Source organism: Nannospalax galili, unplaced genomic scaffold, assembly GCF_000622305.1.
Source record: "Nannospalax galili isolate Female #2095 unplaced genomic scaffold, S.galili_v1.0 scaffold395, whole genome shotgun sequence".
NCBI lineage: Eukaryota > Metazoa > Chordata > Mammalia > Rodentia > Spalacidae > Nannospalax > Nannospalax galili.
Genome location: NW_008335527.1, coordinates 564209 through 577126, shown reverse-complemented (window position 1 = coordinate 577126; position 12918 = coordinate 564209). Strand labels below are relative to the sequence as shown.

Sequence of the window (12918 nt, the reverse complement as noted above, 5' to 3'; positions counted from 1 at the left end):
AAGAAAGCTATCTGAGCACATCATAGAGCTATACAGAGAGCCAGCCGGCAAGCAACATTCCTCTATGGGTTCTGCTTTGAATCTGTGCTTAGGTTCCGACCCTCGCTTCCCTCAAGGATGGACTGTGACTTGGAAATAAGAGCCAAATAAACCCTTTCCAGCCAGGTGTGGTGGTGCACAGCTTTAATCCCAGCACTCGGGAGGTGGAGGCAGAGGTAGATAGATCTCTGTGAGTTTGAGACCAGCCTGATCTACACAGCAAGTTCCAAGCCAGCTGGGGCTGCAAGAAGACCCTGTCTCAAAAAGACGACGATGAAAAAAAAAAAAAAGGCAGAAGGATCTTTGTGAGATCAAGGCTAGCCTAGTCTACATAGCGAGTTACAGGCCAGCTGGGGCTACAGGGAGACACTGTCTCAAAAACAAACAAAATTAAATTCTAAAATAAACTTTTTCCTTCTCAAGTTACTTTTGGTCATGGTATTTGTCACGGCAACAGAGATCAAACTAGATCACACACACACACACACACACACACACACACACACACATATATATTATGACCTCTATTTTTAGACAAAATCCTTTTCTAGAAAAGCCAGACACTGCCTTTTGTGAAGGCAAGGGGAAAAGATGGAGTGCTGGTCCACAGGTCCACTAGCTCATGGTCCATGCTGATCCTCTGGGAATGCTTCATCCACTCCAACCAGTGGGGTCAAATTACCCAACATATAATAGAACCTGTGTTTGCTAGTATATTTTTAGCAAAAGCTGTTACTCAAAAAGCACCAAAAAGAAGATGGAAGAGCCCATGAAATGTGTCACCAGAATATAAAATGCCAGTCTGACATGATCTTTCCATAAACACCTGGGTTTTGGCTGGCCATAGGGAACTCAAGGGAAGGACTTTTTTCTCACCTCCCAGGGAGTAGGTCCTGGAATACACAGTCACTGACACATTGTCAGAGCTTCTCTGACCCACTGTATCAGTCACAGTCAGCTGGAAGATGTACGTTCCTTCTTTCAGGTGGGATAGCTTCAGTGTTCCTGGCTGAGGCACCTGTCACACAAACAGGACATATCATGTTCAGTGAGGAGAGCTGAACTCAGGGTCCAGGATCAGTGGAAATCGGTCCCTGGAATAGATCCAAGGCTATTGAATACTAAATCCTCCATCATTTTGTCTTCAGTTTGAACCCACCATTGTTATTTGAACTGACAATATCCTTGAATAATAATCCCTTCAGCTGTCTTTAGCAGCTGCTGTTCCAAACCTGTGCCTCCTCCCCAAGCTCTATACTCAGTGTCAAGTCACTTCCATCAACAGGTGGGCTCAGCTTGGTCAAGGAGAAAACCAGGCTCACAGTTATGCCTACACCACCCACCTCCTGAGTATGTTAGTGTCCAATGCCACCTGCTTCCTGACACACCACCACTCAGGAGGAACTGACCCTCCTGAGTTTGGGGTCAATCCCTCTTCCTTGACCTTGATTTTCCTTCGACTTTCAGGGCACTGATCTATCAATTGATTTCTCTTCCATCTTCTCATCTTGGAAAATAAATGAAACAAATAAGTCATCCCTGGGAGTCCAGGGCGCTCTGTAGCTTCCTTGCTTCTTGCCCGCCCTGGCTGACTCCTGAAAGTGCCAGCTGTGCTGCCCTTGTTGCTTCTGGGTGTTCATGTAGTCTTCATCGCTTATGCAGCCATATTTCATATTTTTCCACATTTCCCTGAAACTGTAGGCAAAACCCACTAACAAACCTGACAAAGCCACCTAGTTGCTAAGATCAACAATACTTGTTTCAAAAGCAAAAACACATAAGCAAAAAACCAAAGCCTTTTTAAAAAATAAGTCCTCCAGGAGCTGGAGAGATGGCTCAGCAGTTAAGAGCAAGCACTGGTTGCTCTTGCAGAGAGCAAGCAGTTCAGTTTTCAGCACCCACATAGTTCAGTTTCCAGCACCCTGGGTTCAGTTTCCAGCACCCACATAGAAGCAGGTTTGGTTCCCAACACCCACATGACAGCCATGTCCAAAACTCCAGTTCCAGGGAACCCTCTTCTGACCTCTGCGGGCATTACATGACATAGGTGCATTTCCATACATGCAGCCAATACACTCATACACGTAAAATAAAAATAATAAAATATTTTTAAGAAATCAAATGTGGGGCTGGAGAGATGGCTCAGTGGTTAAGTACTGGCTGCTCTTGCAGAGGACCTGGGTTCAATTCCCAGAACCCACATGATGGCTAACAACCATCCATAACTCCAGTTCCAGGGGAATCCAACGACCTCTTCTGACCTCCGTAGGCATTGTACTTGCATACATGTAGGTAATATCCTTGTACACATAAAATAATAAAAATATTTTAAAATTATGAGCATTGTTGTTTAAAAAATAAATCAAATGCATGTACATATGAAAAAATGTATTTCATCTCCATACAGGACTGCCACTTGCATTATTCTCAGTTTTCTACACTTTACCAATGCTGAGCCAGAAGGACCCACAAGCCAACCCCTAGATTTCCATGGAAAGATCACTTATAAGCTTTGGTCAGTTTTAAAGTCTTTCATGATTTCTCTTGAAAATCTCTCCACAAGACCAGGATGAGCTGACATGTGCAGCTGTTCTGAGGGTTACAGATAATCCAAGCTGTCTGGCACTGACTGAGCACACCTCAGTGGTGGCTCTGATTGCAATGACATCATACCAGGATGAGTGTTTACTTTTCAGGTCTTTTATAAGTTTGCACCATTGTAAGAGAATCACAACTTGGGAGCAAACAGCTCCCATGATACTGGCTTTGCCATTTAGATGATGGAGTTATAATTTTGAGTTTGTGCCTGCCATCACTGTTACACACCTGACTGAGCCAGTTTCCACTTGATGGCACAGCAATCAATCCTAAACAGCTATGAAAAAAAAATACCTAAATTTGTCGCTCCTTTATAAATACATAACTATATATATTAGATAAATTACATAGTGAGTTACTGCCATTTCTATTTAGCACTTATATATGCAATTCATTGCCTGTAGCATAAAGCTTTTAGTACCAAGTATGAAAATAAGATGACAGAGGCACAGCTGCAGCTGCTTAAACAGTTATATTGAGTGCCAAGTAATAGAGTCCATCCCAAGGGAGCTGAACTCTTGAGCGGCATCAAGGGCTTACCCATACCTTTCCTGATCAACCTCCATCCTCAAAGTTTCATTGAAGATATATTAATCATCGTGGGGGCTAGGGAGATGGCTCAGTCAGTAAAGTGCTTGCAGCAGAAGCACAATGATGTGAGTCCTTGCACACACAAGAACATGTACATAAAACACACAGAGACATACACACAGACACACAGACACACACACACAAAGGAGGTACTGGATCCTCCTTTCTCCTTAAGATACATAAATGGACTTTCCAACAAAAACAATAATAAATATGATGGATGACACTCAAAGTTCAAAATTATTTCTGTTGTATATATTAACCAAAAGCTGAGGTATAAGGAAGATAAACAGAAGGCCCTGTGCACTGGTTCAATCAGTTAACAAACACAGAAGGTAAGGAGGGACCCTGGCAGCAGTGAGATGGAAAGATGAACCAGGTGGTAGGTAATCTTGCTAACAGAAGACTCAGCATGAACCTATTGTGTGACACAGCTACTAAAACAGTTCACATAATTAACTTCATTAATAGCAGTGGAGATAATGCTTGGATCATAGGGGGTAACAGTGGGTTGGAAGAACCACAATATAATAAGGGATTCAAGTACAAGTTTCAGACTTTAAAAAAGAAGGATATATATCTAAGAAAATCCAGATTAGGCTGGAAGGTAGATGTTCTGAAAATCAATACAAGGACTTTTATAGAGAACAAAGGGATGTGTCCAGTATTTTTCCAAAGGGAAGACTTAATGCCAATGCACAGAGTGAGTTGAATACTGTTTGCCTAATCAGTATAGCTGACTAACAATGCCATAGGACATGACATATAATAGAGGGTTTCTGTTCCTGGAAAAGTCAGGCAGAGCACAGATGACCCCTGGAAGGGGTGCTTTAGAAGGGACCCTTTTTTGGGTGACAGGCTGGGAAAGATGCTGAACAAGCCCAACTCTGAGGTTATGTAATCACTGAGTAAAAACAATGTTCTTAGGTGAGTGTTGTGGACCTGGCTGATCATTGCTTTTGTTTTGGTTCCAACCTGGTATAAATTGGTGTTTCAGCATCCCATCTTCTAAACGGGAGTGCTTTGGCTAAAGTTTATGTGACTTAGGCTGGAAATGCTGGGAAATGCTGCAGCAAACCCAGATGTGCCCAGGTGAGCCTGACAGAGGACAATGGGAGCACCAGAGCAAGAACCCCCTACGGCACCCATGCCCTTGCTGCTTGGCACAAGGTTTGCAAGCAGGTTTAACCACTATGTAGGTTTCTGGATGGTGTAAAGAAATAATTCACTTTATTGTTAGCTTCCTCTTTATATTCCTTTCTTTTAAACTTTCTACCTAAATCTTTTTCTTTTTTTTTAATCTTATTTATTTTTATTTTATGTGTATGAGTGTATTGCCTGCATGTACATAAGTGTACCCATGTCATGCAATGCCCACAGAGGTCAGAAGAGGGTGTCGGATTCCCTGGAACTGGAGTTACAGATTGTTGTTAGTCACCATGTGGGTGCTGGGAACCAAACTTGGGTCTTTGTAAGAGCAGCCAGAGCTCTTAACCTCTGAGCCATCTCTCCAACCCTGTCTTTATTTTAAGACAAAGTCTTTCTCTGTAACTCAGGCTAGTCAGGAACTCATGGCGTAGTCAGGCTGGCCTTAAATTTATGATCCTCCTGCCTCAACCACCTAAGTACTGTAACTACAGGTGTGGCATCATACTTGGTCACTACCTGAATCTTATTCTAGGAGAAAGACCAAATAAAACCCTTAAAAAGTAATCTGAGTTATTGAAACAAGTTGTAAGTCTTTTCTCTTAAACTGTTTTTGTCAGTAGCAGCAGGATCATGCCAAGCTTCAAAGCAAAGGATCAAGATTACTGCTTACTACACAGAAAAGGACGTCTATAGAAAAACTATTTCTAGGATTGTCAGCTTTACAATTTCTCCATTTTATGAATGTTCTGCTTGCTTACAGTCATTTAGGAACACGAGTAGAAGGATATTACAGAAGACTACTTCCCAGAAACATCAGTTTTGTAGCAAAGATGACATGAATTACCTTCATGTCCACTGATGGGTCACCCTGCAGCAGTGTCCACTCATACTGGACAATGGCATGATCATCTATGCTTTCACGGCCATCCAGAATCACCCCGTCTGTGGGCAGGTGCAAAACCACATCCTTCCCGGCCTTGCTAAGGGGAGGTTCATCCTTTCCTACAGAAGAAAACAGTCATAAGAGACATGATTCCCTGGTTTTCTGATTTATGAAAAGGTATCTTGTCTGCCAAACAGAATTGGTCCAGCAAAGAACTGCTTAGAGAATGAATGTTAATTGAAATTTATCTTCCTAATGATTTTCATTGTGCTCTCTTTATATATCAAACAATAAACAGCAATTTATTATGATGTGGAATTTAGCTATGATACATGAAGTACCAGCTGTTTGTAGTGGCTAAAGGAAATAAATTTTTTTTTAAATCCCAGAGAGCTCACCCCAAATATTTAACATGAGAGGATGAGGAAAGCATTGAAATGTCTTGCATATTATAAAACAAATTAATTCTGCCTCTCCTAAAAGGAAGCAAGTCATTTAAATTAGGTGAGGCATATGATATGATTTATGAACTCATGTCCTCTAACTTGACCTCTGATGCATCTGAGATAATGCTTTCGCTTCGGTTCAAGCCTAGGTTAATTACACTGTAAAATGTATTTGAAATAAGCCAGAGCTTATTTATCCAGAAACAGTCCTTAAAATAGATGACAACAGAAGGGATGTGCAATCACTTACCAAGAACAAGATAATGTATTTTTGAATTTTCATTAAAAAATGTAACAGACCACATTAAAAAGTGGTCTGTTAGCTGGGTGTGGTGGCACATGCCTGTAGTCCCAGCACTTGGGAGGCAGAGGCAGGCAGATCTCTGTGAGTTCAAGGCCTGCCTGGTCTACATAGTGAGTTCCAGGACAGCAGGGGCTACAGGGAGACCCTGCTTCAAAAACACCAAAAAAAAAAAAAAAAAAAAAGTGGTCTGTTACATTAGAACACATGGAAACAGTGATTTCTTTTGGAAATGAAACACAGCTGGTAAGATCTACAAAAGTAAAATAAGATTTGCACCAATTCAGACAGAGTGCTTCAAGGTGGGTTTAATTTTCCTATCTATGGAATAGCCTGTGGATATATATATATATAGCTAGTGAGATAACTCAGTGGATAAAGGTTCTTGCTGCCAAGCCTGGTGATCTAAGATAGTGGAAGGAAAGAACCAACTCTTACAAGGTTTCCTCTGTCCTTCACACACATGCTGTGGCAAACCTTTCCACACACACACACACACACACACACACACACACCAAATAAACAAATAATGTAAAACTTGAAATTAAATTCACTGTTATATATCCAGAAGTAAGAAAGTTTTCTAATCAATTAAGTAGAGCACAAAGGAAAAGGATAGATTTTTGTACATGTTTACAAAAAGTTCATGTCAAGGAATAAGGAATTATAAACATGAGTCTAGGAAATATGATTTAAAAATATTAATAGAGCTGATGAATCAGTAAGAAAAACAAAAGTGAATGAGCAAGCTACTTGTATATGACCCTCAGGCAAGCTGTTTTTCCTGTCAGCCTTCCTATATGTTAGTCATTATAACAGGACTAGATCTTTGAGCTCTTGTGAGGTCAGAGTGAGTTCATATGTGTAAAAGGGTAAAAACAGCTCCTAGCATCAAACTCAATGAGTGTGACCAACATACAAGTTGATGGATAAGCTTTAAATCTGTTCTTCTTGAGCGTGTAATTCACCTTAAATGGACCAGTCACAACTCCACATGAGCTCTGCTAAACCATGTTGACTCTTTAGCCTCTAACTCCACATGCTCACAAGATTCACAAGGGGGGGGGGATAACAACAACAACAACAACAATAATAGTTCAAGCAGAAAAACCATAGTATTCTCAAAAACGTAAAGAACTCCAACAGGTTAAGCATCAGGGCAAGGCAAAGCAGGGTACAGAGGCTCTCCACATCTGAGCCCAGGCTGCACCTTTGACATTTCCATGGTGCTGAGGAGCAGAACTCTGGGCATGGCCATGGTCTCCCAGAGAGGAGGTCAAGCCAGTGCAACCTAGTCTCTCCAGCAGCTAGCAGAGTTTCTGAGCAAACCTTCTAGAGAAAGGAGGGCAAAGGAGGGAAGTATGTTTAGTAACTGCAACTTGGTGGTGGTGGTTTTTCTGACCAGGCTTTTACCCTGATTGCTTTCCCTTTCCCAGATTTCAGCCAGTTACTTCTAGAGGAGTGCTGAGAAGCCAGGGAAGGGATTTTGTTTCTTTGCTACTTTGTTGCTTCTGTATCTGACTTGACTCATTTAGAGCAAGCACATGCTTAAGGTAAAATCATCAAACTGGCATTATTTTGAGGTCTTTTAGGAAGAGACATGCCTTACATAGTAGCCACTTTCCACTTATATACCCACTGGTGAGCCCACCCACCTCTACGTATAGTTCCAAACCCAGGGAACACACAGCCTTCCCTAGTTAAACTCAGTGGGACACAAAATAAAACAAAAAAGCCATGAATATAGGAAAGAGATTTGCAGGGAAGAGGGGCTGACAGGAATGAGGGAGATGAGAGTGGGTTACCAGAATGCATCATTTATATGCATCATATATATATATATATTTCACTTTTATTTTCATCAAAATCAAGTCCTTTTCACTATTAAATTGAACAGTAGTTTTCCTTCCCATTTTTGTCTGAGGAAGCACCTACAGGCACAGAGCCATGCCAGGAAGCAGGGGTGGGTGTCAGGAGCAATTTTGCATCCAATTAGATTTTGCTATTGCTATTTCCTGCTTCAAATCATGCCTTACAAAACCAGAGACTAAATGAAAGAAACTAAAATAACCTTTGTTGAGAGTGGAGGCTCTTAGCTAGTCTCTTTTTAAATCGAATTTCCGTCAGTCCTGCCAGATGACCCCTTTACCTCCAACTTAGGAAAATTCCAGGCGATGCCCACAGCGCCTGCTTCTGCCCATCTACCTACTGGGCTTTCCCAGGAATCATCCTTAAGCCACTCTCTCGGTTATCCGTAGCTAAAATCATTTGGAACCGGAGGGTTTCGTTTCTAAATCGGGCGGCCTGCGCAGGCGGATCTCCCAGATGTTTGGAAAGCGCAGCCCCAGGACAAGTAAGTGCAAGGGCAGCGGGGACCCAAGCAGGCTGGCCCTCTGGACCCGTGACTGGCCCGCTTACCCTGGCTGGGTGAGGCGCCGGCGGTGGCGGGGACTGGTTCCCCGGCTTGCAGGCCGGCAGCTGGGGCGCGACTGAGGGTGTAGGTGCGGTACCCGCGGTGGGGCGCGAACCTGCAGACGCTGCGGCCGCGCGCGGTGCAGTTGAAGAGGTAGCAGCCTAGCGCGGCGCCCGGGGCGGCGGGTCTCCGGGGCAGCTCCAACACCGCCACGGAGCAGCGCGGCTCCGAGCAGCAGGCCGCCACGCACTGTCTCCAGTCCCTCACGGTGGCCGGCGCGCTCAGAAAGCGGGCGCCCGCCGCGATCGAGTCCTTGGTGCGGATGATGGCGTCGGGCGCCGCGCTGTAGCCGTCGCCGCCGGGGCCGGGGCAGTCCTCCCGCCGGCCGCCGCCCGCGCGCAGCTCCAGCTCCAGCTCCTCGTGCGGCCGCTCCTGCTGCAGCTGTCGGTGGAAGTCCTCCAGCAGCTGCTCCACGCCCGCCAGCTGCGCGTGCAGCTCGGACAGCGGCGCTGCGGGAGCCCCGGCCGCTCCGGCGCTCGGCAGCCCCAGGCAGAGCAGCAGCAGCAGCGCATGCAGCGCCCCTGCTCCCGCGCGCTCCCGGGCCGCCATGGCTCCGCAGAGACGGGCGCGCGGCGGGCGACGCTGCCTGGGCTCCTCCTAGGCCCCAGGCCTCAGAGCGCGGCGCCCCCGGGGCCCCGCTGCTCCGCAGAGGCCGGCGCGGAGACCCCGGCAGGTGTCCCGGCTGCGGGAGGCATAGCGGGCCCGGCCAGGCGCGGCCCTCGCCCTTCCCGGAGGCTGCCGGAGCGCCGCGCCTCTCCGCACCGACGTGGTGCCTCGGCGTGGATCAGCACCGGCGAGCGAACAGAGGTTGCGGCGGGGCGGAGCCTAGTGCGGAGGGGCGGCTAGGGGGCGGCTAGGAGGCGGGGCCTGGCGCGGAGAGCAGGCAGGGGGCGGGGCCTGGCGCGGAGGGACGGCCTGGGGGCGGGACTTGGCTCCGCCGCCCTACGCCAATAGGTCACCAGCTGTGCAAAGACTCAACTCCCAGGACTGCCTGGCTGCTCTGGGGCCCTGCCCACCCTGGCTGGGCACTTGGGGTGGGAGAGCAGAGTCGAGCTGTGTGCATCCGTCCTGATCTCCTGCTGCTCCACGGAAGGGCCATGCAGTCAGGGAACTACAGGCAGCGTTGTCGGTCTTTTGCATCCAGCTTCTCCTACTTCCACACTGGGTTCCCAAGATGTTGTGAAAGGGTGAAGTGGGAAGTTTTATAGGATGTTTTGTCTGTTTAGAAATACAAAAAACCAGTAGTCACATTCGTAGATTTCCATAAAAATAACTAAAAATGGGAACGCCGCTAATTCTGGAGACAGCATGAGCTTTCTCTATAGCCTAGGAAAGGCCAGACCTTCAGCTGTTAGCGTATGCAAAATCTAGGGGTGTGTTTTATGTGACATAAGGTCTAAGAAATGCCTTAGAGTTCCAGCCACCTGTGAGTAACCTCTGTATTCTGTTTGTTTTGAGTCTGTGGCTGAGGTTTGTGTGTGGGTGGCGGGGGCATCTCACCATGAAGTTCAGGCTACCTTGAATTTGTGATCCTCCTGCCTCAGCTTCCCAAGTGCTGGGGTCACAGTTGTGTGCCACCGATCACATCTGTCTTTGCCAAAACTTTCACATACATGATTTCATATGGCCTTCACAAAGATTTTGAAATGGACACAGGGCCCTCATTCTGGCCTGCAGAGTAGGGTCTTTTTGACAAAAGTGGAAATTGCATGTTTTCTATCAACAGATTAGGGTCCCAAAAGGAGGGATTATTCACTTTTTTTCTTTTTTTTTTTCTTTTTTTTTTACTTTATAAGACTTTGTATCAGTTGGGTTTTTTTTTTTCTAAACAAGGAGCTTGTTGTAAACCAATTTTTAAATAAAAATTATCTTTATTTTATGTGTATGACTATTTTGACTGCATTTATGTAGGTCCACTGTGTCATGCAATTCCCGTGGGGGTAGAAACATGTATCAGATGCTCTGGAGCTGTAGTTACAGAAGGTTGTCAGATGCCATGTGGGTGCTGGGAACCAAACCCAGGTGCTCTGCCAAAGCAGCCAGTGCTCTTAACTTCTGAGCCATTTCTCCAGCGCCCATAAATCAATAATAAAAAAAAATGGGTTTTGACTTTTGCTTCAGCCAAGCCAAAGTAAACCTCTAACATGAAGGGTAAATCTGGGGAGAGATGCATATATAGTTTTCAGATATTGAACAACAGTCAATAAAAGCATCCAAGAGATGGATGTCTCCAAGGGAGACAAAAGAGGTGGGCCTCATGATGACCCAAATGACTTTCTGGAGAGTTTCCAAGTTGCAGCACAGATAAGGGGACCCAAGGAAAACCTGGTGGTCTCCTTGAGAGCATAGAATTGAGAATTCAGGAAGGTCAGTGTGGCTACATTCACAGGGCACAAAGCTATGCAGAGAGAGAGGCCTGGGTGTGTACACAAGGGTTGGTTTAGTCTTTATGCAAGTGCTGATCAAGTTCATGCATGTGAGACCATGTGCAGAGCTGGAGAAAAGACTGGGAAGGAGCAGGCAAACAACTGCAGAGCCTGCACAGGCCTGGGAACAGTTCCCCTTTCAACAGTCAAAGCAAAGAAGCCTTGTGATTTAGGTGTATGGAGCTGAGGAGATGAGGCTTACAGGGAGGCATGAGGAAATTAAGCAGGCCATCAGTATGTCCATGGTCTTGATTGTGGTGATGATTCTGCTGGAGAATGCAAATGTCAAAGCTCACCAAACTGTACATTTTAAGTAGGTGTAATTAATTATACTTAACAGTTATTTAAAAGCCAAGCTTTGTTACTTTATGTATTATTTAGAAGATTTGGATTATAATGGGTAATAAAGGAAATAACACGTTTACCTTCATTTGGGAGGCAGAGGCAGACTCTGTGAGTTCAAGGCCAGCCTGGTCTACATAGTGAGTTCCAGGCCAGCTGGGGCTATAGGGAGACTCTGTCTCAAAAAAACCAAAGAACAAAAAACAAAACAAAAAAGAACCTCCCCAAAATTTACCGTTGAATTAGAATTCGACTTTCAGTTTTTTTTGTTTTTTTTTTTAAAGCTTAAACATTGGAACCTATGCAATGGATAGAACTTTTATGTGAGGAGACAAATTCTGGAATGAACATTTCTGTGTCAACAGAACGTTAAGGGTGAGGGTTGAGCAAATTGCTGTTTGTACATCAATTTGTTGAGTGTTATAATGGATGGCACCTGTCTTAGTCTGGGCTGATAGAACACAATGCCATTCAGAGGGTGCTTTATGAACAACAGAAACTTGTTTCTCACAACTTCACAGGAAGTTGAAGATCAAGGTACCTTCAGATCCGTTCCTAAAATCATAGATGGACATCTTCTCATTGTGTCCTTATATGGTAGAAGCAATGAGGGAGCTCCCTGGGGTGTCTTTTACCCTGATCCCACTCATAAGAGTTCCACTCTCATAATCTAATCATTCCCCAAAGTCACCATCTCAATGGTAGAGTATGTAGAATGCACAAGGCCTTGGTTTAACCCTGTCACCACACACACAACACAAACATGCATATACACATATCACACATACACACATGTGCACACACTCTCCATCCCCTTACACTATCACATGGAGAATTAGGTTTCAACATATGAAATTTAGGGGTTACAAACTTTCAGTCTATATTGACCATGTTAAAAGCTCATAAACATTAAATGCATCCATGAAGTGCTTAGAAGGGCATATAGCACATGTAGAGACTCACCTATTATTATTTTTGGTCTCATTTTCTTTTGTTAAAAAATATTTTATTTTTTAAAAATTTTTTGTGCATGACTGCATTGCCTGCATGTCTGTAAGTGTACCTGTGTCATGTCATGCAATGCCTGCGGAGGACAGAAGAGGGGGTCCGATTCCCTGGAACTAGAGTTGCAGACAGTTGTCAGTCACCATGTGGGTGCTGAGAATCGAACCCAGGTCCTCTGCAAGAGCAACCAGTGCTCTTAACCACTGAGTCATCTCTCTGGTTCCATTTTCTTTCTTTCTTTTTTTAAGAGGATCAAATCGTTTGTTGACTACACGTGATAATGGATGATACACAAGCTTCATTCCCATCTAATATTTTATCTGGTACCATGATTCAATTTAGATATTGCATAGGATGTGTCAACAACCATTTTTTAAAATTATTTTTTGTGTATGAGTGTATTGCTTGCATGTGTGTAAGTGTGCCATGTTGTTCAGTGCTTGTAGAGGTCAGAAGATGGTGTTGGATCACCTGGAACTGGAGTTATGGATGGTTGTTAACCACCATGTGGGTGCTGAGACTCGAACCTGGGTCCTCTGCAAGAGCAGTCAGTGCTCTTAAGTGCTAAGCCATCTCTCCAGCCCCCCAAAATACATTTTATATATAGTTCTCTAACAGTATTTTGAGAATATTATTATAGATATGATGACATAAAAAAGCATATT

The 12918-nt window shown here is 44.6% G+C and overlaps 1 protein-coding gene across 3 annotated transcripts in view; it reads right to left on the bottom strand.

The window, feature by feature from the left end:
* The window catches only part of Lrp11 (LDL receptor related protein 11), a 33148-nt gene extending 23979 nt beyond the window's left edge, over positions 1 to 9169 (bottom strand). For all 3 annotated transcript variants that reach the window (XM_008830429.3, XM_029562203.1, XM_029562204.1), the window contains exons 1-3: positions 8426 to 9169; positions 5222 to 5379; positions 916 to 1057 (exon numbers count right to left, since the gene is read on the bottom strand). In XM_008830429.3, coding sequence (XP_008828651.1) covers positions 916 to 1057; positions 5222 to 5379; positions 8426 to 9029 — 904 coding nt within the window. In that variant the 5' untranslated portion in view covers positions 9030 to 9169. The remainder of the gene's footprint in view (positions 1 to 915; positions 1058 to 5221; positions 5380 to 8425) is intronic.
* Positions 9170 to 12918: the final 3749 nt, after the last annotated feature.